At 36.4% G+C, this 27,323-nt stretch overlaps 1 protein-coding gene across 3 annotated transcripts in view; it reads right to left on the bottom strand.

The window, feature by feature from the left end:
• LOC115449641 (muscle calcium channel subunit alpha-1) overlaps positions 1-27,323 on the bottom strand; it is a 94,246-nt gene that overhangs the window by 4,163 nt on the left and 62,760 nt on the right. For 2 of the 3 annotated variants that reach the window (XR_005112447.1, XM_037439385.1), the window contains exons 5-42: positions 26,919-27,058; positions 26,424-26,530; positions 25,810-25,962; positions 25,398-25,594; positions 24,968-25,071; positions 24,540-24,730; positions 23,844-23,965; positions 23,342-23,457; positions 22,765-22,867; positions 22,327-22,478; positions 21,627-21,837; positions 21,119-21,239; positions 20,757-20,842; positions 20,408-20,511; positions 19,778-19,950; positions 19,423-19,573; positions 17,863-17,998; positions 17,366-17,532; positions 16,492-16,579; positions 14,899-15,006; positions 13,497-13,549; positions 12,891-13,028; positions 12,209-12,323; positions 11,383-11,513; positions 10,142-10,367; positions 9,758-9,856; positions 8,977-9,009; positions 7,123-7,308; positions 6,652-6,754; positions 5,862-6,019; positions 5,390-5,487; positions 4,758-4,846; positions 3,839-3,979; positions 3,338-3,503; positions 1,774-1,942; positions 1,354-1,453; positions 563-638; positions 99-182 (exon numbers count right to left, since the gene is read on the bottom strand). Coding sequence is in view for 2 of the 3 variants with exons in the window: in XM_037439385.1 (XP_037295282.1) it covers positions 99-182; positions 563-638; positions 1,354-1,453; positions 1,774-1,942; positions 3,338-3,503; positions 3,839-3,979; positions 4,758-4,846; positions 5,390-5,487; positions 5,862-6,019; positions 6,652-6,754; positions 7,123-7,308; positions 8,977-9,009; positions 9,758-9,856; positions 10,142-10,367; positions 11,383-11,513; positions 12,209-12,323; positions 12,891-13,028; positions 13,497-13,549; positions 14,899-15,006; positions 16,492-16,579; positions 17,366-17,532; positions 17,863-17,998; positions 19,423-19,573; positions 19,778-19,950; positions 20,408-20,511; positions 20,757-20,842; positions 21,119-21,239; positions 21,627-21,837; positions 22,327-22,478; positions 22,765-22,867; positions 23,342-23,457; positions 23,844-23,965; positions 24,540-24,730; positions 24,968-25,071; positions 25,398-25,594; positions 25,810-25,962; positions 26,424-26,530; positions 26,919-27,058 (4,895 nt within the window). In the remaining variant the exon portion in view is untranslated. Of the gene's footprint in view, positions 1-98; positions 183-562; positions 639-1,353; positions 1,454-1,773; positions 1,943-3,337; positions 3,504-3,838; positions 3,980-4,757; positions 4,847-5,389; positions 5,488-5,861; positions 6,020-6,651; positions 6,755-7,122; positions 7,309-8,976; positions 9,010-9,757; positions 9,857-10,141; positions 10,368-11,382; positions 11,514-12,208; positions 12,324-12,890; positions 13,029-13,496; positions 13,550-14,898; positions 15,007-15,793; positions 15,902-16,491; positions 16,580-17,365; positions 17,533-17,862; positions 17,999-19,422; positions 19,574-19,777; positions 19,951-20,407; positions 20,512-20,756; positions 20,843-21,118; positions 21,240-21,626; positions 21,838-22,326; positions 22,479-22,764; positions 22,868-23,341; positions 23,458-23,843; positions 23,966-24,539; positions 24,731-24,967; positions 25,072-25,397; positions 25,595-25,809; positions 25,963-26,423; positions 26,531-26,918; positions 27,059-27,323 lie in introns of all 3 variants that reach the window. The other variant, XM_037439389.1, reaches the window with a different exon arrangement.

Consider the following 27,323-nt stretch of genomic DNA (forward strand, 5'->3'; position numbering starts at 1 on the left):
AAGCATTGTTTAGACGTAGATCCATGTGCATTAGATTACTGCTGTAGTGTATTACGGTATGGATGATGTTATTTGTTGAGTATAGAGTGTATACTTACTCCAACACTTGGTATATCTTCTCCGACTCGCCGTTCAGTATGAGAGGCCTCAGCGGGATCTGCTCCTTCGGTTGTCCATTTGCTCTGAAGATGATAGAGAGTATGAAAGAAATTAAAACAAACGTGTTTTAGATTTTAGGATTACGTCCTAATGTATCGTATAGGTAAAATTGTAACATTTTTTGGTTTAATCTGCAGGATATTTGGGGAGTAACTAAAATTACCACATCCGTTAAATCAGCTTTTCCAAATGCTGCTATACTTTTTACAAACAACATACTCTTAAAACATAATAATACTGTTTAGCATCCCACCTTATAAAAAGTATGTATGGTAACCATTAGACCTATCCAAGCATTTGATAACATTCAAAAAACAAACTTAATACAATAACAAAATTGAATGAGTAACGCAACCCTACAACGATTCTCCGTATGTTTCTTAGTTACATTTATGAAACTTACAAGTTTGGTGCCAGTGGTATCGGCCCCACTCCGTACTCCCGTTGCATCATCGAGCTTAGGTGGTTGCCGACGCCCTCTGTAGTCATAAATATGTATTTGTAACAGAACATAAGCATGGCATAGAGGTGAGGTCATGGGTCAGTTGATGGTAGGTAATCTCTACTGTAACTCAACCAGAAAAATCATGGATGTACTGCAATCTTTAAAGGAAAGGAATAGATCGGTATTATGGAAGAGATATATGTCTTTGGGTCTTCAGAAGTGGTAGGATATTTGTATCGGGCTGGTGCTGGTGGTAGGGCATTAGTAGCCTGGATAACTACCATTGTACATAAGGTGTAAAACCCATAGTGACCCATATGTGTCGGAGGATCAGCCTGTATATATCCGACATCCAACAGACCGGCAAAGTTAGGTCGACTGGTGAGAGATAACCATCCATCTGCTTACCCTCAGCAAAAATATGTGTGTGCTGGCATACGAAGCCTCAGCTTGATAGTTGAAACCATCCCAGCCCGAACCTAGAGGTTCGCCGACTCTTTTCTTTGCCGCACAATTAGGCTTTGGAATAGTTTACTTGGACGCGTGTTCCCTCCTTCCTATTATCCTGGATTCTTCCACCACAGCGTGAAGAAACATCTTAGTAGGCCAGCATGATTGTGTCGAATGGCATGAGATAGGCATCTATTGCCATTCGATACTTTATTTGGACGGTATCACGCTTACCATCAGTGCAGCCATTTTGACGTGCAAGAATTAAATAGAGATATACAACAATTAAAATGATTTACCCGCTGGCGGCTCCCCGTGCTTCCGATGCCTGTGGAAGTGTCTGTTGGGCCCGTGCCTTCGTATGCTGGACCACACGCCGCCGAACAGTGAGTGGTTCCTCTGGTAAAATATTCTTGTGTGATTAAGAGGCAGATAGATCCTTATGTTAATTATAAAATATATCTATTTAAGGATGGCCTACCATGGTCCTATATTGAGAAAGAGTATATTGGTCTTTTCACTAACTAGTTCCATTTACTTAATTAACTAATCTATTAATTTCCGAACGTCCGTTTTTACATTTGCTTAGTTATTCAAATAATTATTTTTGTTCTTTATTATTGTTCAAATCACTTACCTATCTAAATTACAAAGATAATTAAATAGAGCTTATTCATACAATAATTACCATGGCTATAACTGCCCAAATCCTCACTTACCCTATGCATAGGCACATCACACTCCGCTGAAATATCGTCCAGGTTCCCAGATATAGCTCTCTTTAGCTCAGGACCTGCCTCATGCAGGGTCCGCAGGCCAGCCTGCAGCGTCATCTGGTGCGTCTGCTCGTCCGTCTGCCGCATCTCCTGTTCTTTCCTCTTTTTGAACCTTTACAGACAATTGTTTATGAAGAGTTATGGAGAGGTTTGTTAAGTTTTGGAAGTTGATGGTGTTCAATATAGTTTATTTATAGTTTTTAGTCTATTAGTTGGAAATTATGCTCCTGTTCAAAGTAAGAAGGGGACTGTTTGAAGGCAATAAGAAAATTGTGTAGTTGTTATTAGACTTAAAAAATATAATGAACGATATTGTCTTCTTTATCTCTGGTAATGTAGAATTTCTTTATATTACAATTTGTAAATCACACTAACATTCAATTTTGATTTGTTATTCCGATTGCTTGTTTAGTAAATTTTTATTCCAGCTAAACTTAATCTTAGAAGGTCCAAATTTAATTCAGTAGCATTTCATGAAGACACTATCAACTTCATATTCACAGTTTTAGTAAACTTCCCTTTATACTTACAAACATCCTTTGTATTAATGTAAAAATCTATTATCACAAATCTCTTCTAAACATTTTTTCTACCTCATATTCGTTTTGGATCTAAAATATCATCAAACTCTACTTTCGACAATTTTGTAACTAAAAGTAAAACGAATTCTATCGTTTGGTGTACCGTCGTCCCTAAACGAACACTATCGGAGCTAAGCTAAACAAAATATCACAACAAAAAACACAATTTGGATATTTGGGCACGTAGCATGCTAGTAATAAGTTATCAACTTTTGAAAATCTATGCAAACACAAATCAAAATTAGAAATCGCTCGCCTCGACGTCGTTTTGACTTGTGTTTGTCAAACTGAATGAGCAAAAGTTGGAAATAGAAGTTTAACTCCAAATCCACAATGGAATCTTCGGGACCATGCACAGGAACTTAACACAGGATGTTCGTTATATAGTACGACTATTAGGTCCTTCGAAATCGGGGTGATGACAAAAAAACACTAAAAAGGGGGACAAACTCTCTCCTACACATACGTGTTTAGGTGAGTTACTTACGCGTGATTCCTATGGAACAAAAATTATTCGTCAGTGTTAACCGAAACGACAAACCGATGAATACAACATGACGGAGTGACTATGAAACATTTAATTTTATTTACACTTCACAGAAAATGATATTTTCTCGTATCTCTTGTTATATGAAAGTGTATATTTTTATACCATTCCATTTATTTTTGAAATTGAAAAAACGTTACAAAATCTAATAAAAGCAATTTTGTTTTTATTAGACTTTTTAGTTAGATTATTTTTATATATTTTATAACCATGACTTTAGTTCGTTTGGAACTTACCAAAATAAAATAAAAAATAAAAACCGTCAGAAATCAAATTTAACTTCACTCTTGTGATTAAGTGCTTTACTATTACTAATCCTAACCCTTAACCTAACCTACGTCACAGCCCATAATGCATGTTTTTCTAAAAAAATACTGACCTCCTGAAATAGTCCTGTATGAGGAAGGTGGCGTAGAACTTGCCGACGGTGATCTCGTTGGGGTCCCCGGGCGGCGGCACCACCTGGTCCAGGAGTTTGGGGGACGTCCTCTTCCAAATCTTCTTTATTACCGCCCTTAGTTCTGTGTTGCAGTCGTCTATGTTGCCTGTTGATGGAATTATTTTGTGATAAACACTTTTAGAATATGGTACGATTAAGCATTGTCTTGTTTGCTTTAGTCTTAGATAAGGCTAAAACTTTGTATAAGCATTTCGGATGTAAAGATCGTAATATAAGGTCTTCGGTTTCAGATATTATATATTGTACATTTTGAGGGGCAGAGCGGGGAAGAGGGGAGGGGCTAGCTTACATTTTAATGGACCAGAGAAGGAGAGGGGTGAGATCCTTACCTTACTTTGGTACTATTGGAATCAGTCTAATAACTATCCAACAAAAATGATCGCATATTCTCGTGCCTAGCGTTGTGACAAATATTCTTACCATCAGTCTTGATCTTCAACGAGGTCCTGACGACGGCGAAGAGCGTGGCGTTGAAGAGCACCGTGCCGTCCGAGTTGAGTGGCATGTTCATAGACACGAGCCGCTTGCACGCCACGCGGTGAGGGCACAACTTGCCGAATCCTGGAAGTCAATAAATATCATTATTGCAGGGGTAAGGCACGTAGCTCGCAGAACTGATAGCCGATGGGGTAAGAAGATTCTGGAGTGGAGGCCACGAACTGGCAAGCGCAGCGTCGGACGTCCACCCACGAGTTGGGCAGATGATCTGATAAAAGTCGTAGGAGGTTGCTGGGTGCGGGCCGCTTCCAATAGGGCGATCTGGAAATCTTTGGGGGAGGCCCATGTTCAGCAGTGGATATCCTGCGGCTGATGATGATGATATAGTGTGGTGGTTTGGATCCAATTTTATGAGTCTTTAAAAATAATATTGTGATATCTATGGTATCCATAAGGATTAAGGCTTCATCATCCTGAACATGTCATGGATCAGATACAGTATATAACTATAATGAATACTAGACGTTGCTCGAGGCTTTGCGTCTTTCCCGTTTCTTAAAACATTGTTCGACACTAGAGCCATATATTTTTAAAATCTAAAAAATTCTATTACTTTCCATGGGAGCAAATTACCGGAAGATTTAAGCCTATGAGTTAAACTAAGACGTAGTCTACGCGTGGCAAAATTTCGTCCGAATCCGTTCTCTAGTTTCGGAGTCTACTTCAAACAGATGCATAATACACTCGTAAATATCCAAACATTTTCACAATATATATTTCGCAAAATTTTGCATTTATAATTTTACTTAGGTTTAAAATTAATATAAATAAAGAGAGCGGTGTTGGATTTATTTTGTACAAGAGTCTTAATTATATGTATATGATTTTAAGCATTACTTACCTAATGGGGGGCTAATTTTTCTTAACAATGTAACTACGTCTAGATGCTTTATCCTACCCTTAGCGTCGGGGTCGTATTCACTCCATAATCTGAAATAAATTTAATAACTACTGTTACTGTTGGTAGGTCTCTGATATGTGAGAGTCCGCCTGGGTTAGTACTACCGCAATGGCTATTTTTGTCGGCAAGAACAGTGTGTATTCACTGGTTAGTTCCGGTTTGAAGGACATTGTAGCCAGTGTAACTACTTATAAGAGTTAACATCTCATGTCTCAGGATGGCGAGCGCAGTGGAATACCAAACAATACTTTGTAATTCAAGTTGTCGGATGTTGTTTCTACTGTTTATGGGCGGTCGTATCGCTTACTATCAAGCCAACGATAAGCTTTCGTCATTTAAAGAAATGAAAAAAAAAAACTGAACATTACTTTACTGTTAATGGGCGGTCGTATCGCTTACCATCAGGCGATCTGCAAGCTCGTCTCGTCGTTCAAAACAATAAATTTAAAAAAATATATCCAGACGTATTTTTGCCAGTAAACTCCTGTATTTGAGCGTTCCATGTTAAAAAAGAAAGATTTTAGGAGCAACATCTAAGTACAGATTACAGATGGTAAGACGAGAATGCTTACCTTATAAATTCATCTAAGTGGTGTGGTCCCAATATAGACCAGTCTCTAGTTAAATAGTCGAAGTTGTCCATGATGACAGCCACGAACAAATTTATAATCTGAAACAGTATTGAATCCGGGTCCCAATTATCAATGGCAGACGGTAGATCCCTCGTATAAGAGAATTAATTCATGTATGACTACTTTGTGTATTATTGAAAAAGCAGCAGTATGAAACGATATTATAAATATGAGATAAGTTATTGAAAAAAAATAAGACATCGCACAAACTAACAAATAGTTGAAGAAAAAAGCAGTTGCCAGTTCCATTATAGCCCAGTCTTCCTCAGCACCAAGTTGTCAATAGATATAAATAAAGTCCTTCCTTTTATAAGTACCAATACATTAATAGGATCTAAAGACATTTTCATTGTAATAAGTACCAGTATCAATAGGATCTGAAGAGATTTGCTAACTATCAGTCAAAACTCACCAAAAATGAACACAGAACGTAGAAAGATATAAAGTATGGGAAGGCGAGCACGCTGCCGCAGGTCCCAGAGCTGTCCTCGCCCTCCTCGTCGTAGTTCTTGTCGCAGCGCACCTCCGGTTCCGGGGACACTCCCATCATGATGTCCTGCCACGCCTCGCCTGGAATATTTTTTTTACAGGCACAACATAGGGACCCCGTTGGTAAGTGGAGTGGGGTTCAATAGAATGTCGACTAACGCGAGATGATTACCTCTTGGCAGTCGATATAATTATGTCGGCCTGTTGGAATCGGGTATACACAGGCTGATCCCGGAACGCGACACACTTACGAGAGCCACTATGGCGAGTTTTAATACTTTGTGTACGTTGATCGCTATTCGGGCGTATATAAAATATATCCTACCACCAGCAAATAATAAGTAGATCTGAGTACAATTAGGCAGAGGTGTCATTTATAAATTCAAAATTCATAATATTAGGTCAAGAGCCTATTACCATTTGGAACTGTTAAGTGAAGTAAATCTTATTTGATACACCAATAGCAGCGACTGAATAAAGGTCAATATATTGATTTTAATCGGCAAGAATAGGAAAATTACTTTAAATTAGTATACATTTTTCTTAATATCTATTTTTATTAACTTAATTTTCCTCATCGATTGAGGTTATTAAAAAAAAATTCACGTCGAATTGATAACCTCCTCCTTTTTTTTGAAGTCGGTTAAAAATGATTTTTTTTTGACGACAAGGCCATGTTACGTCGCAGTAATATAACAAATCTTTACACTAACCGGTCGCAGAACGAAACAGCACGAGGATAGCCTGAGGGAAAGTCTGGAAGTGGTTATTCCTCGTGATTGGAGTGCTGTCATCTATCGCTATCTTTCCAAAGACCTGCAAAACGATCAAAGACTTATAGTCTTTTCTAGACTTTTAACAGAAGGTCAGCTTCGTTTAATTAAAAAGGCGAAGTTTTACCAACTTCCAATAATAGGGTGGTATCTACGGTTAAATGGGGTGAATAGAGTTTAAACTGCTTTAGTGATTATTCCACCAAATTGAGATCCAAAATTTTATGATAATCGAAATTTTATGGAAATTTATTTATCATAAAGTAAATTTGTGTGAGTTAATATTTACCTTTAATCATTTTTGTATCTATTTACCCCTTCATTCCCATTTATCTCTTCATCCCCATTCTCCCGTTCAACCCTATTTACTCCAGTTAAAATAGAAGCAATATCTTTAGTCACATCCCCTACCTGCATCCCAACCACGGCGTAGATGAAGAACAGCATTAATATGAGCAGCGCGACGTAAGGCAATGCTTGGAAGGACTTGATAAATGTCCACAGTAGGGTCCGGATGCCCTCCCCCCTCGACAACAGCTTCACCAGCCTCATCACTCGGAATAAACGGAAGAAGTTTATCGACGGGATTGAGGACTCCTGGAATAGTCGTGTTATGTAGAACAGTGTTGAGAGTTAAAATTGTTTTAATGGAAATTAAATTTTCGGAGTGGTTTGTCGTTTTAAGGTCAAATCGATATTACGGTCAGGGAGAGAAATAAATCATGTGGAAGATATTTTTTGCTTTTGCTCGAGGCTTCACATGAAAGAGTTTTCGATATAAAAGTCCCGTTATATATGTTTTCCCGGGATAGAAAGCATATAGGGTTTTAAACTATGTCCTTACCAAATTCCATAAAAAAATGTTCAGTAGATTTTAAGAAAATCGTTAACATACAGACAGACAGAAAAGGGGACTTTGTTTTATAACATGTATAATTTGTTAAATTTTATTTTGTTTTAAAACACAACGAGTCAATGCATTAAGATATTAGGTAGGATGAAACACAATTTAGATCGTGTACAGCAACTAATCAACATAATATGTACATGTTTTTTTACTTTCGATGTTTCAAATTGGATCATTTTATAGATCACAGTTAAAACATGAAAGAGCTGGGTTGTGTTGCTGACGTTTAATTAATGTTAAACGGAATTGGAAAGTAATGGGCTGCTGGTAATCTCATCAGCCTACCTCGTAAACTCCAATACTACGTCAGTACTTGAGATTTACTGTAAGGAAGTATTACCATCTGCATGAAGCCTACTCTTAGATGATGTACGAAAATGTTTATAGCGTACCTGTGTTACTTATAATAAAGTACGTGAATCATTTAAATAATGTTTCTTAAAACTAGCATAATTATATGAATTTTATATTTGTATAAAAATAATGTGGGTCGATTAACTTATAATAAAAAAAAATTCCATTACACTAACAAACTCCCTTAAAACAAAAAACCAAGAAATTATACGTCTTTTTTGTAGAAATATTTATGTTTACGCGAATGTTAGACATTGTAATAAAACTATTTTACGAGATTTTATCGCCTTTTTTTATATTTTCGGACAACCAACACCTCAGTCTCCCCGTGACCATGAAGGCTGCAAAGTCTTCGAAACGTCGGGAGAAAATAATATAAAAAACAACAATAAAATCTGGAATATAGCGTATTACTAGTTTAATACTTAAATCTATTTATTCCTAATTTCTTCCTCATTTCAAATTTACATTTTTCTAAAGTAGGTACCTAATTCAGAAACTTATTAACTAGTATGTACACCTTGTGCAAGTGCGTCCTTGTGCTTTGTTCGACTATTTGGCAACGTTACTGTCCCATTGTACACCAAAAGCTGTCCCACGTCCATCCATACCCACATTTGATACAACATCTAAAGCCTTCCGTATGCAAAGTTAGTGCATCTATTTGGATGAGGTGGTAATTTTGTATTGATTTCAATTCGTTGTACGTACGATTTTGCACCTTAATACTAAGTACATTCTAAGTTGTTAATGACGTTTTGTATTTTTAGTAAGGTAAAAAAAATTAGTAGAATTTTATTATTTATTATTTTAATTTAGTAGAATTTTCAACATTTGGTAACACTGTACCCATGTGACAGATTTACAAGTTAATTTGAATTTTCTCCAAACATACTATTCTTTTGTGACCAAGCTATCTTCCTTCAAAAATTAAAATTAAAATTTTATTTATTCAACAAAACATCATTTACAAATACATATAACTGCGTGGAAGCATAACTTACCTTAACCACGTGCGCTCTTGGCATTCCACTACCCTGAAATGAACACCAGCTTCAATTTGAGTCAACTGTCGGTAACATTGTGAATTGCTTAGCGTTATGCTGTTATTACAACATCGATGTCCATGCTCGGGACAGTAACTAGTACATTATTTATTTTTTGAATTAGCAACATTAGAATGTAAATACTAAGCTAAGTAGTTTATATTTTAGTGGGTATAATTAAGTTCAAAATTATCAATTTTAAATTACACAATCGAGAAAAAAATTATAGACTTAAAAAATTGTATCTTTTAATTAAATTAAATGATTTTCCAAATTTTGTACTTGTTTTTGATTTTTGTGATTTACACCCACGCTAGGTAGGAAATAATATTTCGTGTCTGGCAATACAAAGAATAGTAAGCAGTGTTGCCAATTCAAAATCAATACAGCGTGATAGGTGACCAGTGTATCGTAAATGTAAAGTCTTTACGCGTAAAATATTTTAATGACCGTTTATAAAAATTAAATACCATTTTTTTATATTTTGTAATGAACTCAGGACTTTATTAATATAATAAAATTGTAAAAAACTTAATCGCCGTTTTGCCTCTGACTCTCAAATATATACTTGAGTAGCAAACCGGTGAATAGTTAAAACATTATAAATTTTAGAGCCGTCGTAGTTCTATTGATATTCGGATATCAAATCGCATCACTTCTACAATATAGTATACTTTTATTTTCTTCATTAGCCATTAAAATATTTTACTCACAACATAAAGACTTTGTGTTGTATTACCTGGTTCTTGAGTTCGTTTACTTGAGACACGACGATGTCGATGATGCTTCCGAGCACTATTATGAAGTCGAAGGTGTTCCAAGCGTCGCCGAAGTAGTTCTAAACATTTAATATGATGATATGGATTAACAAACTAACCGGGATACAAATACTTTAGATCGTTTATCAAGCTAAATAAATGAAGAGAGTACGGAATAAATATCGGTTTAAGGTGAGGGGGCCTTACGCCGTCTTTAGGGGCAAATCCGCCTTTTTGCAATTACGGACGTTCTATTCGAATGGAAGCTTCGATAGTTGTATAGGTAAGAGAGTAAAAAAATGCCCTTTTCAGTGTTGGATCGTCGTTACAGTGCAGCAGAAATAAACAAATGGAAGTCCACCAACCTTGAACCTAAACGCCGCGAGCTTAAATATGAACTCCAACGCGAACACAGCAGTGAACAGCATATTCAGCATGTCCAACGCCTTGCTGTACTCCGGCGACTGGTTGTGGTACTTCATCGCCAGCGTGATCGTGTTGATCATGATCAGCACGAAGATCGCGTACTCAAACGGCTGTGACGTCACGAACCACCACACTTTGTACTGGATTCGGTGTTTTGGGATGTACCTGTAATAACAAATTTAATTTCATTCTCTTATCGTTTTCCATAAACGAGTACAATAGCTTTTAGACAATTGACAAATCAGAAAAATAATTTTTGATACTTTTTTTTCATTTTTTCATTTCAGCTGGGTATCGTCCTCTACTGGACATAGGCCTCCCCCATTGAGCGCCACAGGGACCGGTTCTGGGCCGCCCTCATCCATCGGACTCCGGCGACCCTCACCAGGTTGTCGGTCCATCTCGTGGGAGGCCTGCCTACGCTGCTTTTTGCTTACAAATCATTTATTTTGATTGGCACCTATATTTTTGGGAAGTTAATTAAAATCGGCAATATCACATGTCACGTATATGATAGAGATGATACGAAGACGATATCTGTTTTGATAGTCAACGGGATATTCTTTGGCGAGTTTTTTTTATTGCTTTGAATGACAAGACGAGCTTGCCGTTCTCTTGATGGTAAGCGATACGACCGCCCATAAACAGTAACACATCATCCAACACCTTGAATTACAAAGTACTGTTTGGTGTTCCACTGCGCTCGCCATCCTGAGACATGAGATCTTAAGTCTTAATATGTCCAGTAGTTACATTAGCCACAATGTCCTTCAAACCGAACCACAAGAGTGACTATTCACTGCTACTTGGCGGCAGAAAAAGTCTTTGCGGTGGTACCTTCTCAGCCGTACCTTCACATATGAAAGACTTAACACCAGTAAAGTAAAGAAAGCAGTAAAGAGTGTACATATATATTAGATATATATAATTCACTGCCCAGGACTGTAACTGCATAGTCCTATGAATATTTCGACATCTGCAATTAACACTACGCTAAGTCGATTTTTGGCTAATTTCCGTTAGAACAGAAATTATTATTTATTTATCTTTTATAAGCTTACAAAATCTCTTTTTTTGCTATAAAATGAAGAATTCTTGAATTACACAAAACGCTTATAAAGAAAGCTCTAGTATTATAAAATTTATCTTATTTATCACTTCACCGTGTACTAACGCTTACCTTCTGATAGGCTTTGCTTTGAGCGCGAATTCAATACAATTCCTCTGGTTCTTATCTAGTTCACAATTCTTGTATTCCTGCTCACCCTCATTTTGGAATGTCACTATGACGAAACCGACGAATATATTTACCTACAAATATAAATTATTAACAAATAATAATAAAGTTTATTTGGCATAACATTAAACGGAAACATTTTTTTCACATATATGCATAAAATTGATTATAGTTTTACAGAAATTTTAAAACTTTATTAAACAGGGGCCCTAAACTAAGCAAAGCCTGTATCTTGGAGACCAGAAAGACAACGACCAGACAAAATATGTTTATGAGTACAATTCAGAGATACTTAAGAGGCCTTTACATGTATAGTTGAACAGAGATTAAGAGCATCCACTTTTCCAAACATATTCCAGAAAGAACCGATCGCCATTAAGTGTGATTTTTCTAATGATTTCTTATGTTTATGCGAATGTTAGACATTGAAATTAAACTAATTTTCCGGATTCTATCGCGGTTTTTTGTTTTTTATTTTTCTCCCGACGTTTCGAAGACTTTGCAGCCTTCATGGTCACGGGGGGGACTGAGGTGTTGTTCATCCGCAAAGTCAAAGTTACAATATCTACCTACATTTTACAATTATATAACTTTTTGAGCTCCTTTGTGAGCTCATTCTGCGAAGATCGGACCACCAACAGCTAAAATTTTAAAAAAGCCAACGAGGTAATCGCATCACACTTTTAAATATATTAAAGTTTGTACTTCCTGGATCAATTTGAAATACACTACACACCTATTTCGCAGTGGCAGGAGTAAAAATGCTTACCATAAAGAAGGCAATTATAATAATATAAATAATATAGTAAGCTGCTACAATTGGACGGAAGTTAGTAATGGGACCACGATCCTCTGCGTTTGAGTCTATAGACACGTACAGCAACCTGAAACAGACAAACAGATAAACCTTTTTGATACAGAATTAGGTGCTGCTATAAATATTTGGAGCCTTAAGTATATGCGAGGTTGGACGACAGATTTTTGAGAGACCTTTTTACCGATTGACGGAAGAGGGATGTTTATTCTTCCCTTTGCAAGCATAAGGTCCGCTGAAACATGAGGCCAGCGTGGTGTAGCCCCGTTCAACTACCTTTAAGGCCTCCATTAGCTATGTGAGTTCGTGTTACAAAAATTTTGCGGAGAGAAAATCTTGGAGTCATTTTCAATAGCGTTAGATGCAAGCTATTCTTTTTTAAGTTGGTTAATCCGCCTTTCTGACCATTTTCGACTACTAATCACAACTTTGGCAAAATGAGCGCAACATTAGGTTGCATGATATGCAAATAATATCTGGAGTTACAACTTATATTATGTAAACATTGTTGTGACGAGCCGAAATACCTTTTCCTCTGCAATTTTTTCTATACCTACATATTATTGGAATCAAACCTCATAAAAGGATTCTATAATTTTTCGTAAAATAATTAAAAAGCCTTGCGTCGTTTACTCACCCCGGCCACCCCTCGAAAGTGGAAACAGTGAACAGAGTGAGCATTCCTTTCATGACGTTGTCGAAATGGAAATCGTTGCGTTTCCACTCCCGATCTCTCACTACATAATTACGATTCTCGAACACTAAATACGTCCCCCTGGAAATCATAAAAAAATGGTAAACAGTCTCTAATATCTATACAAATAATCTGTTCATATTTTTGAGTAAATACGTGGGTCTAGAAATTTTTATCAAAAAAATAAAAAAATATGACGTAATTTACAAAATATAAATTATTTTGGTTCACTTAAGTATATTTGGGATGTCAATATTAGCATAATTAATTATGTTAATATGTGTTTTCTAAATAAAAGAATATATGACACTAACACATAAATGAGAAAATAAACAAACCATGAGTTTTTTTGATTACCATAACATGATTAAAATACCCCGGGGTAAAACAACTTATAGAAATAAATGGGGTAAACCAGAATACAGGAGTATACGTAAACTGCTCTGGGGTGCAAACTTTTTGGTCTCACTTTTACTCTTTTTTAAAATGTCCTATGAAGTAAATTAATATATTGTGATAATATAGCAAGAAAATATTTTTTATACTCACTGGCACTCATCCTCTGTCATCTTAGATATATCGTTACACCTAAAAAATTTACCCTGAAACAAAGTCTCTTTGGTTAGTCATAGTCAACGAATATATCGAACGATTAGTCATGCAACAACATTCATTACTGCAGTCATTGTAAAATATTTTTTTTAACTTTTTAATGTGTTGATAAAAATCTAAAAATATTTTGGAATTACATAAATCATTATTTCGTCATTCTATTGTTTATATATTTATTTTTATACTTTCATTGATTTGTAGCAAACAGTTGCTGATATAATTTTGACTGAGCCTTAATTCATTTTGATTACTTCAGAAATAAAAACAAAATGAATCCTATCAACACATGTTCAAAATAAGCAAATTTTTATTCTGCAATAAATGATAAGTAAAAAGTATATTTATAGAGTAATTTTTACCAATAAAAAATAATCAGTACATATTAAATCAAAGCTTAGTCTCCAACCCTCTAAACATGTGAGGTGAGTAACAAAACAGTGATTAAGTATGCAATAATTAATCAATTAAATGGTTGGGGAATAACAGTTTCGGAACATTCAAAGCTGGCTACACTACATTACCCATGCAATAAAATATGATTTTGTTAATATAGATCATGCAAATATCTCCAAATATTTAAATTATTCTTGTTTTCAAGATCAAAAATATTACCACAAAAATAATTTAAATTATATATGTATTACCTACAGTAAAAATAACTCATACATTCCCGACATTTTACGGACTACGATTTAAAATGGAGGGCATTTATGATAAATAACGTGCAAACTTCGTTTATTCTACTCTTCTAATTTATTCGTTATTTTACTAACGTGAAATGTTTGTATTCATAGTTTTCTGATTTATTTATATATACATATTCAATTTACATATGTTTTTGTATTTGTGATCAGTTGGTTTATTGGTATCATAGGTGGTTGCCTTTAGCTACATTCTAAACAATTGTGCGCGTGATACAACATTCTACCAACGGTCACTGAATACTCGTTTTGTTTAATTAATTGCATTATTTATAGCATTGCCATTATTGTTAGTAGGTTACATGAAGCGACAAATAACAATAAATACTTTTATTCTGTGAGCTTTTTACCGTGAATACGTCTTGTTCATTATATTTATATTAATTTATAATTTTACAAAAGGTACCCGTTAGGTATAATTCCTTGTATAATACTCCATTAGTTTATTAATAGACATTAATTAAATTTGGGGTAAACGAACACACAAACATAATGTTTGTACTACAAAATTATATTTAATCTTAACTCTACAAGAAATAACAACTAATATAAAACAGTAATGCTTTATTGGCTTTGTTTTCAAATTACACGTATTCACGCTAAAAGTCCCATTCTACCCCAATATATTAAACAATCACCTTGAACAACTGTACGCCGACGACAGCGAACATAAATTGAAGTAAATACGTTACGAGCATTATATTTCCTATAGTCTTAATGGCTACTATCACACATTTCACCACATACTACTCGTTAGTAGGGGTAATACGTTACCAAAAGGGGTAAGGACATATCCATTCGTCCGGTATCACGCACCGCCAGGACATAAGGGACAAGCAGATCATTTTTAATCACATTGGGGTAATTTACAACTGGTAAATCACAATGGGGTAATTCAAAACAAGGGGTAAATTGTTAGAAGTAAACGCCAAGGTAGGGGATGCGTTCTATGTATTAGTCTATCGGGTTTGAAGGCTACACCTTTGGGTTTTCGCATGCGGCTAATGGATACTATCTATCAATGTATGATTCTATATAACAGGTCTGCATGCCATAAACAAATTAAATTCTACAAATTTTATAAATTGTGTGTTGGTATTTGTTCTTATTTTTTCCATAATTATTGTTGTATAATTGAGACACGATCCACGAGTTTATGTTTTTATTGTTCAAATAATTCACATAGTTGTATAAAAGTATTGTCAAAATGTCGATATAGATCAAAGATATTTCCAAATGTAATAGTCCAAAAAAATTAAAAAGAAAGCGAAGCAAAAGAAATTACTCTGCTGCGTCCTATAGCATAGAAACGTATTTGTATAGTGGAAAAGTGAGCTGAACATCTTCAATTAAAATAGAAAAACCAGCTTCCCAATATTCCACATACCGGAAGCTAACAAATTAGCACAAAGCAGAAAAAGATAAAAAAAGAAGCAGAAAACGCGTGTAGAAATGGGAAATGAGTGGTGTGGGTACCCAAAGGTGTCGTGTGGTTGTGAGTGAAGACCGTGGGGTGGGGTGTGTGCCCCCTACCTTGAACATTTGCACTCCCATTACAGCGAACATGAATTGTAGCAACGACGTGACCAATAATATGTTGCCGATCGTTTTTATCGCAACGATCACGCACTGAACAACGTGCTATAATCACGGGAAAATACTATAAGTGTTTGTAATTCAGTTCCACGAAACTCCCATAGGTAAGATTTTTGACCATTGTTTTTGTAAACGCAGTTGAGACATCAACTTTGCATATTTCACTTTCTCAATCCCTTAGACTAGTTGGAACTTTAAAATTTTGGAGTCTTGTTGCTTTATCTCTCCTATAGGAGTTTCATTATTTCAGATGTATTTTACTACTGGATATAGGCCCCCAATTGAAAAACTAGCATTGGTCGGTAGACTTGTGGATATGGTCTGGCAAATATAGGGCTTCGAAGTTGGCTAATTTTAAAATAGCTTCATTCAGATTATGATGTGAATGACTCGCATTTGAGAAGCTTAATGTTATAGCTTCTATTTTAGTAGCTTCATATATTTCAGATTTAACGTGTCCACGCATATTATCAATTGGTTGTCTTGCCTTGAACATTCTGACATTACAAAATATCCTTAAAGTTAAATCTTAAATTTACAATGATAATTTCAATTTATTTAAAAGGTAAATATGAACAGTTTTGCAAATAATTAGTCGTGAATATATCTATAAAGGAATGAACGGAAGTACTGACCTTAAGGCCCTTGGCCCTATTAATGGCCCTAAGAGGCCTCAGCACCCTGAACACTCGCAAAATCTTCACCACAGATATACTACCAGACCTGGAAGAATGATTTGAAGGTTATTTGTAAACGCTACCTATGCAGATAATGAAATAAATAAGAGTTACATATTATATGTTGAGACTCGACATTAAGACATCGTGCGAAGGCTGTCTACTTGTCGCCGAGATACACCACCATACTGTAAAAGTCTCAGTTGTTATAACAGCTGAAGCAACAGCAAATTGACAGCCTTGTAGTAATAGTCTTGTAATGGATATATTAAAAACTTTGAGCGAATTAAGTCCATAAAACCTAGATCTAAAATAAATATTGTAGGATTACAAATACATATTGTAATGAGATCGATTTTTGTGGCTGATAATCCACTCAGGACCTGAGGCCTATAAATTATAGAAATCTTAAAGGCAATATACTTAGTCAGTGCATAGTATAACATTTTGCTGGGTATGACTCTCCTTATAAATTATTCATAAAGCAATTCATCATCATCATCATCATCATCAGCCGCAGGATGTCCACTGCTGAACATGGGCCTCCCCCAAATATTTACAGATTGCGCTATTGGTAGCGGCCCGCATCCAGCGACCTCCTGCGACTTTTATGAGGTCATCTGTCTACCTCGTGTGGACGTTCGACGTTGCGCTTGCCAGTTTGTGGCCTCCACTCTAGTACCTTCTTGCCCTATCGGCCATCAGTTTGCAAGCTATGTACCCTGCCCACTGCCACTTTAGCATGCTAATCCGATGGGCTATGTCGGTGATTTTCGTTCTTCTACGGATCTCCTCATAAAGCAATTAAGAGGCATAAAACAAGAAAACATACTTGAAACTCATGGAGACGAGCGAGACGCAGACGACAAGCATGTCGAGCACGTTGAACGCGGAGCGGAGGAAGGCGCCCTGGTGGAGGATCAGCCCGTACGTGACCAGCTTCAGGAACAGCTCCAGCGTGAAGATGCCCGTGAAGAACATGTCGAATTGACTTAGCAACTGAAACAGAACGTAAGGTGTTGGTAGAATATATGTATACTGGACAGTAAATCCTAACACAGGTGTATTTTTTATATCAGCCCACGTGACAGTATTCTGCAATCGATATATTGCGTACGTCCTAATAAAAAATCCAATTTGACCTCAATCAATTCTGAATAATTACGTCGTCCGAACTGGGAGTCGATCCACAATCTCGAAGTTTGGAGTCCTGATATGATATTAGTAAATTAAGAATGCGATACGACCTCATATTATTTAAGGTATTTCTAACAAAATACACAATTCCGAGACAGTTACTTCTTTCACAACAATTTAGTATGTACTCACCCAATTCCTAAACCCTTTCTGGGTGGCATCAAGCGGATCCTCTGCGGCCAGCATGGCCGAGGACAGCATGATGCAAACCAGGATAATGTTCCCAAACGTGGAAGACGAGGACATCTTGTAGCAGAACACGCGAAACCTGGCGTAGTAACCAGCATTAATAACAATGAAGATATTGAATTTGCACAGGATATAGACTTTAATGTCGTTTAAGAAACAACACAGAAAAGGCTAAAACTTATTTTCGTAAGCGATATTTCTGAGGCTGGAAATACACGGAGTTTGCTGATGAGAATGCTCAAGTTGTCATAATTGTTGATGCAGATTGTAACGAAGTAAATATGGACCTTTAATCAAATGCAATAAGGTTTACAATACGGGGGCAGGCGTGCGGCGAAAAGGATTGCTGAAAAATAATAGAACATTTAATAAACAACGATGACTTCACGAAAACTTTACTTGATTATGACAACATGAACAATGCTTAGGCCTTAAAATGTTTTGTATAGTTTGGGGTGTAGGTATGCGTGTATTGCCAGTACCTACTTCAAAAATTAATAGGTCTTGGTAAAATGACCACTGATGAATCTAATTTCCACAATAGTTTAAGGTTATTTTTGGTTATATGGTGTTGTTTATTAATCGATATACGCCAATATTGAACGAGTATTACAACATAATATATATACAATTATTACACATATAGAAGCTGGAAACGAAAACATAAGCACACATATCATGCATTTGTTTTACATAAATATCAAGAAAGTCATGCAACCATGCAATAGTATAGAAAGTATCACAGTGTACTCTAATAGTTTCTGTAAGAGAACTAATTCTAGACTCTATCTAGACTATCGAGATCACCATGCGGCCGAACTAGACAAACATACCTAACTTCTAAAATGGGAAACACAGTAATCTCATGGTACCCAATATTCTCATTGCTAAACAATTTCGTTTTTACACACTCGTGCAAATTCAGACGAGGACAAATGGGTATGAATGATATGATGATGCCAATCGGTCGGGAGTCGGACAAAACATCGCCAATTCGTACAATGAGACACGGGTACCGACCAGTTAACTGTCCAATCACCTGTTAGTCGGTGAAAATATGAAGAAGCTACTAGCGTTCGGTATTGGCGGGGTTTGGTTTGTCATATTCAGTTCTGAGATCCGCCGCGGCCTCGCGGTTACCAGAGTGCCCTCCTCCTCACACTGTCCGCCATCTTTGTGAGATAGAAAGAGACGGTAGATTTAAGTCTACACTAGATTCTAGCCTAGATCACCCTAATCTATACTATATCCATGCCGTAAAACCTGAAACAGTACCTATAAGAGATTTTTCAGTGATAACACAAACACAAAGTGAAATTAGCTAAAGTGTGAACTTATAAATACATAAAATAATAATAAGAAAGATGCGAATATAAAATAATATTTTGATAGCGTGTTTATTAAACCTACCAAAGGCAAAGTTAAAATAAATAAGATTTAAAAAGAACATCTAGTTAATTGAAGAAGCTTTTGTTGATTCGCGGGTTGGTTTCGTCTCCTAACCTGTTCTCTTTGCTAAATATGAAGAATGAGGTGGCATCGGGTATCGGTTTCTTAGAGTCGTGTATATCGACCTCGGAGAGCCGCCGCGGTCTGGCGGACGACGTTGTTGGTTTGCGTTTCAGACGAGGCTCTTCATCGAACTCTGTGTTCACTGATTTTTTTGGTTAGCTTTACTTTCTTTATCCTTACTGACTTCCAATACTTTCTCCAACTAATTATTTGTCATTAAACCTATTTTGACTATATTTATTATACCTTAATAAATACCTTTTTATTTTTACCATCATTTTTACTTATACTTTTAAAATCAAAATATTATGAAAATAATAATATACGATTAGATTGGACGTAATACCTATATGGTTCCTCTGATGACCTTCGATCATCTCTGTGTCCTCTCCCCTCTCTTGTTCCTCTTCGACCCTTTCGACGGAGTCGTTCTCATCATCGATGCCCTCTTCTATATCACCCTCTAACTCTTCTGCTTGCTCGCCCTCCGACCCTGTTTCCTCATATTCTCTTTCAGAGCTGGAAATGAGATATAGCAGACTATAATTTTAAACATATTGAGGTATCATATAATTTTTTTTCATTTCCTATTGGCAAGAGGTATGTTTTGTTGTCATGATTAAGTGATTATGGCCGACTTCAAAAAAGAAAGAGGTTCTCAATTCGACTGTATATTTTTTCACGTAGTCTTGAACGTTTCCCTTTAGAATCGTAGTGTTATTAAATTCTATAAAAGATTTCGTGTTAGATTGATAGTACTTATTTGTAACTAAGTAATGTTTATGGAGTGTCATCATCGCGTTACAGACTTTCTTAGAGATTTTCCCGTCCTCACACCCACCACTACAACTCCTGTAAACCATGATCAGCAGTTGCACGTATTTAACGACACCGCGCAGTGAAGCTCAGCGAGTCTCAGGGAAAACTAATTTGTCATCATCGCGTTAATGGTATCATAAATAAATTAGATACTCACTTGTCCGTAGTGTAAGCATCGTCATCATGTATATACTCATCATCCGTGTCAGCGTGCCCACCTTCCATTGCCACCACACTGCCACCTTCTTTATCCTCAGGGGCCTAAACACCATTATTAATAACTATTTAAAAAACTTTTAATTGTAGTTTCATAACGTTTTTAACGATAATGTATACAAGATACCACTGGTAAAATTAGAATGGCATTTTCTTGTTTCATAAACAGCATACGATAATACAATCTATTTAACCATGTAATAGATCAGTACCACCTTTCCTGACTTACTGCCCTCTCGTTCACCACGGGAGAATATACAATATATATTCTAGATGTTTTAAATCATTACCCCTTCTTCCTTTTCTATGTTGGTGAGCGACTCCGCATCAGCGAGGTTGTCTACAGCGATAGCCAAGAACACGTTCAACAGGATATCTGGACGGCTTTAGGTTAAGGTCTTATCAGTCTTAGATTTGTTATAGTTTAATTTAAATTCTAGTTGCTATTATTTTTAAATACCTTAAATGTATATTGATGCATATTAAGATATGCTAATAATTAATAATATAGCAAATAGCAGGTACTGTTATAATTAAATATAAGGCATTACGAGAATAGGAATCCTAATTTCATATTGTTACAAAATGAAGTTGCATCTATTGAGGAGCTCATGATTGCCTTAAAATTAGATTGAATCATTAAAAAGGATACAGTTGCCGCAAATGAAGAGGATGATGAAGTATATGCACGCGAGGATGCCGACGGAGCCGACGCCGCCGTACGCCTTGATGCCTTCGTACATAACCGCGTTCCAGTCTTCGCCGGTCAGGATCTGCGAAGAATGCGTATATACTACTATTAAATATTTCATTTACATTAATAAACTAATGATGCTATAAGCGAAGAAGTTAGCAGTAAATGTAGATCAACTTTTCATAGAGTATATATATTTCTGCCCCAATAAATCGAAAATAAATCAAACATCTCAATATTTGTAGTCAATTACAAATTTTATTACATCAAAGGTATTGCTTTGAAGGATTTAGCTGTGAGACTAACAATTTCATTGGTATTTAAGAAAATCATCATTCACCTACATTCATTCAACGGGCCTTCAGCGCAAATATATATTTTTTCGCCAATAATTTGACAAATCTCTGTAATATCTATTCCTACGCACCTATAAATAAATCACCCACAAAAGCCAAAACTATATTACCTGAAAGACAGTCAACAGCGCCTGCCAGAAGCAATCGAAGTTGTGTCTATCCTTCTCCTCGACAGGATCGTAGTTGAACTTCCCGCCGAACACCTGCATGCCGAGCAGCGCGAAGATCATGATGAACAGGAACAGCAGCAGCAGCAGGGAGGCGATGGACTGGATCGAGTTTAGCAATGACGCTACCAGGTTGGAGAGGGAGCGCCAGTACCTGGAATTGGGAATGGTGTCTTATCATTCTCTATAGTAAAGCAATCAGGTCGATGGGAATGATTTATATGGCGATGAACTAGGAACTTCTACGAAATCCTCAATATCTTAATGATGTAGTATAAGGACAAATTTTGGGATTGATAAATCGGAAAAGAAGGGCATCTGTATAGCTTTTGATAATATCTCTGAGCTTGTTATACGCAACGTTTACCTTTACAATTTTCTATAAGGAATTTTTATTTATTTTTTTTGCGGAGAGAAAACGCGTTATCGCTACCGCCACTTAGGGGGTGAGTGGAACGGCTACAGCTGTCTTACGGCCCAAAGTCGATAATCGGGAGTATTGCTTCATCCGAGCGAGCATTCAACCAACCAAAACCCGAGGTGGCCTTCATCGGCGCATACGAGAAGCCCTACAATTCTCGATAAGGTTGATAACACTACTAAATCTTAAATATATAATAGTAATTTTAATTTCTGCACTTACTTGGTGACCTTGAAAACCCTGAGCAGCCTGACGCAACGCAGCACGGAGATGCCCAGCGGCGGCATCACCTCAGTCTTGGTGAGCACCATCTCACTGATGGAACCCACCACCACGAAGCAATCGAAGCGGTTAAATAACGACACGAAGTAACCCTGAAACGTGAAGATATGTTTGTTAGTTTTCATTTGGAATATTAAAGATGTTTGCAAAACTTAGTTTCGTAGCTAAATACTGTATAATATCTGTAATATGATTAGATAAAAAATAAATTTGCATTGTACAAAAAAGTTTAAGTGATTTGTTATTAATTTCTTTTTAAGCCATGGAAGAATTGTTGCCGTTGCTGATATAAGCAAACGTCACATTATTATAAATCAATTAAAGTTACCGGTTAGTGGTGTGTCAATTTAACTTAAAAAATGAAATATAGTAACTCACTTGTAACCCTAAACTATACATTTTGACTAACATCTCCAGCGTGAAGAGCGCGACGAAAAACGCATTCCCGTACTCTTGGAAATGGTCCAGCCAATGTGGTTGCCTAGAAGAAAAAAATGATTCCTAAAACTACTTCAATACGGATTTTTTTGCCTTTAGTGCTTATAGTTTATCATAGTTGTAGACTTTCAGATTTGGCAGAATAGGGGTTTGAATGACATCATAGTACGTAGCATAATTAATGAGTACTGTTAAACTAAAATCTTATGTCTCACGCGAATGTTACGCAGTGCTTGGTTATTAAAAGTTCTGTATGGTTTATAGGTGGTATTGCTTAGGTCGACGTGGAGATCTTTGGGGGAGGCCTATGTTCAGCAGTGGACTTCCTGTGGCTGAGATGAGTGAATGAATATATTGCTTACCACCAGCTATGCGTGCTTGACTCGATATTTAGTTGCATTAAAAATATATATACCAGGTTATCATAAACCTAATGTAACAAGATTTTATTTTATTGAGGTAAAAGGTAAAAATTTTTTTTACTGGGAAACATTACCTACATAATAAAGCTACTTACTGATAATGTTCACTGGCCAAGACCACAGTGTTGAGAAACACGAGCACTATGATCAGCCAGTAAAATGTCTGAGACTTCACCGCGCGCCGACACGCCCGTTTCATACGACGGTTTACCTGAGGAAAGATTCTTTTTAACCTTTTATATTAGACTAGTTTAGAGTTTGTAGTCTTCTTATTAACAGGTATTACTCTATGAACAGTATGATAATGCGTGGATTTAACTGTTGGCAGTATTTTGGTGCCTACGTGGCGTTGTTTCTTGAATATTAGTTGTAAAAAAATTGTACTACGTACATTGTCCTGCAAAGTGGCCATCTATAGTCTTTGCCCACCCCTATCGAATAGAGGCGTGATACTATGTATGTAAGTAAAAAATTGATCATATAATAGCTATTTTTTTTGTAATAAATGATTTTGATTCATAAAACTAACGCTGTTAATGCAAACTCTTCATTTATATTCTCAACAAGAACACATAATAATTTGTTAATATAACTTACTTTATCAAAATCCTTCCTCCACGCAATGCCAATTGACACTTTCTGTGGTTCCGGATTTTCTATACCTAAATGGTCCGTGGAATCATGTTCGTTCTGTGTTTGGCTAGCGATACCTGCGAATTCTACAAATAAGAAACATAATTAATCAACATTCTTTATAATAAGTATTATTCTTCCACCTAAAATGGGGATTCGGCGCTTAACACTATAAACTATGTTGCAAGAAGGACGTGGTTTCGTTTTACAAGCGGCTTCATACGTTAACCTTCTCTATAAGATGTTATGGCGGGTGAATTATGACAGGAAATCTCACATTACTATTCTATCTGAGATTCGAACCTAGGACCCTTCTTCAGAACCTATGTATTGCTAAGAGAGCATAGAAAATCAAAGAAGCAAGAAGGACCATTTCTTTTGTATTTAGTATGTAGACAAAGCATCATTTTAAATGGGTCCTTTACTTCATTGGACACGCCATAATATACTTACTAATTTCTACAAGTTGTAAATTAAACTCTAAATTCATTAAATACTTGTAGCCTTATGACTATTTTAAACAAAAATAAATACGCTTTCCGCGAATAAACAATCTATTTCGATTGCATCTACCATCCGTTATAGTAACAGAGTTACAATAATTATGGAACTATACATATCGGGACTACAGGAATTACAGGGTAACGAAACATCCCGTACCGTAGTCCTCACCTATCCCATAGTCTCTCTTCTGGTCTGTGGTGTCGTGCTGATCTGCTAGCGGCTCCAAGTACTCAGCCTGCGTGATCCAATCCAGGTAGCCTTTCAGATCTTCCTCCAACTGCTGCTTTTCCCGAAGCTTCTGAAAGTCCCCCCGGTTCTTTGCCTTTTCTCTTTCTTTTGAGAACTCTCTATGGAAAGGAAGGATTAATTAAAAAAAAAATATGGGATTAGATCAATATCATGGAAAAAATATTGAGATATATTGCAACACAAACAGCTTTATATTAATGCTATAGAGTTTGGACTTAGACGAATTATAGCGTAAATACTTTCAGCCGTTACGGAATATGAAGGTATCCGTCTAAGTAGGTATACATACATAAGATCCCTTTTATAATACAATTATAGATAGAAATAACACTTACCCGGACAACACACCGAGAATTAGGTTCATGACGAAAAAAGCTCCCAAAATCACCATCGAGACGAAGTAGATCCACTCCCAGCTGTTCCCCATGGCATCCTGGATCTAAAATAATTTAATGCAATGAAATAAACAAAAACGAATGACATAAATTTTATTTGGTTCGAAGGACCACGAATTCTTTTAGATATTTCAAGAGTAAGACAAAAGTTTGTGAATTAATATATTATTACTATTGAGCCCTTAGTCCATTACGCTGGCCCAGTAGTCAGGGGCTCACATACTATAATCTGTACCTATGTAGACTATTTTATGCGCCTCTTTTGGATACGACTTTAAAAAAAATGGGGTTTATGAATCTGCGGGCCCGTGCTTTGCTCGTGATGGCACCCTATAGTTACACCACTGATAATAGTCCATATTAAACTTACATTATACATAACATCAGTCCACCCCTCAAGCGTGATACACTGGAACACAGTGAGCATGGATAGGCCGAAGTTATCGAAGTTGGTGATGCCGAAGTTAGGCCCAATCCAGCCGTCGCGGCACTCCATCTCTTCGCCGAGGGTCGAGCAGTTGAACCCGTTGTCCAAGTCGCATGGGTGCGGGCTGTCCATGATTTCATCTAGTGGGCAGATATCGGTTTTTTAATGTTTATTTCCTGACGAGAGATGATTATCCCTCACCAGTCGTCATAATTATGCCGGTTTGTCCGAATATATAAAATGTTTTCAAACCCTATGGATAAACTTTCAAAAAACTAGGGATAATTTTCTCTTGCTAGTCGGCACAATTATGCCAGCCTGTTCAAAATAATCGAAAACATAAGATGCCTCACACCTGTGTACTTATTGTAGCAGCTCTTGTGCATCTTCCCAGAGAAGAGCTCCAAGCCGATGATGGCGTAGATGATGATCACGAAGATGACCAGCAGCGCGATGTGGAGCAATGGCACCATGGCTTTTAAGATCGAGTTGAGCACGATTTGGAGACCTGGGGAAGGACGTGAAATATTGAGATCTGTATAGTATATAACTCCTGATTCTTTTGTTACGCATTTGTCATGGACCATGGTTCGATTCCATGTGCTTTTGCAGATCATGGAATACAGAAAAGGAATCCCCAAAAATACTAATGGAGAACAACATGAGGGTTATTAGTAGGCATTTTTCCATGTGCAATAAAATATTCAAGCTATACAGTTGCGAAGCTAACGGTATGTTGGTTTTTTAAACCCAATTTCCCTAGAATTAGATTCTTGACACCATTACTGATGGCCACTCTTAATAAAAGTGATAAATTATACATGTTAAGTGACAACGAAAGAAATTGTTTCTAATTTATTCTTCTTATTCATAGACAAAATCATAGTACATAAAACCAATTTTGATATAATTACAACAAAAAGCTTATGGAAAAGATGAGTATTATAAATGTGGTGATAAAGTCCTTACTTGGCACTCCAGATACGAGCCTTAGTGGCCTCAGCACCCTGAACGCCCTCAGCGCCTTCACATCGAACGCATCCTTGAATATGCTCGATAGTACTGTGCTAACCATGCTGTGGAGAGATTTTATAAAAAATAATATTTAAAAAAAATCCTTGAAACATCGTTTTTCTTTTTCTAATAAAAATATATGAATATGATCACTAGTTGACCTGACAGACGTTGTCCCGTCTTAACTATGAATTTGCAGCGCGGATTCTGTCCATCGTTGACAGTTATTTCAAACAATTGACAGTTATATAAAATTAATATTTTCGTAAATTTTTCTTAAATTTTTTAATTTACCGCGTAATTTTTTGATTTTTTTCTTTCATAAGATCCTTCTACTGGCAATAACAAACACAACAAAAAAATAGTGAAATCGGTCCAGCCGTTCACGCGTGATGGCGTGACCAAGGGCAATAGGGATTCATTTTTATATATATAGATATGTATGCGTACCCAATAACAACTATAGTGAAGTCAAGCAGATTCCACCCGTTCCTGAGGTACGAGCCTGGATGCATCACGAACCCGTACGCGATGATCTTCATCACGCATTCTCCCGTGAATATCACCAGGAACACGTACTCAATTTTTTCCTGCAAATAAAATTGAACGTATTTAATATAAAATATATTAGTGCAGATTAATGTCTCCTAAGCTGATTTTACCCGTCCAATCTTTAATTCAATCCGTTAGCTTGTATCAAGTTTTTTCAAATATTTTTTGTCCTACTTTTCAATTGATTTGTCTATACATTACACGGTCAATCCGACATCATGTTTTCTTATTTTTACATGAAATAAAACAATTTTTCAGATTTTATTGCACATTTTATACTATTATTTCTCCAGACCTTTGGAA

The sequence above is a fragment of the Manduca sexta genome, chromosome 3 (assembly GCF_014839805.1).
Source record: "Manduca sexta isolate Smith_Timp_Sample1 chromosome 3, JHU_Msex_v1.0, whole genome shotgun sequence".
Classification (NCBI taxonomy): domain Eukaryota; kingdom Metazoa; phylum Arthropoda; class Insecta; order Lepidoptera; family Sphingidae; genus Manduca; species Manduca sexta.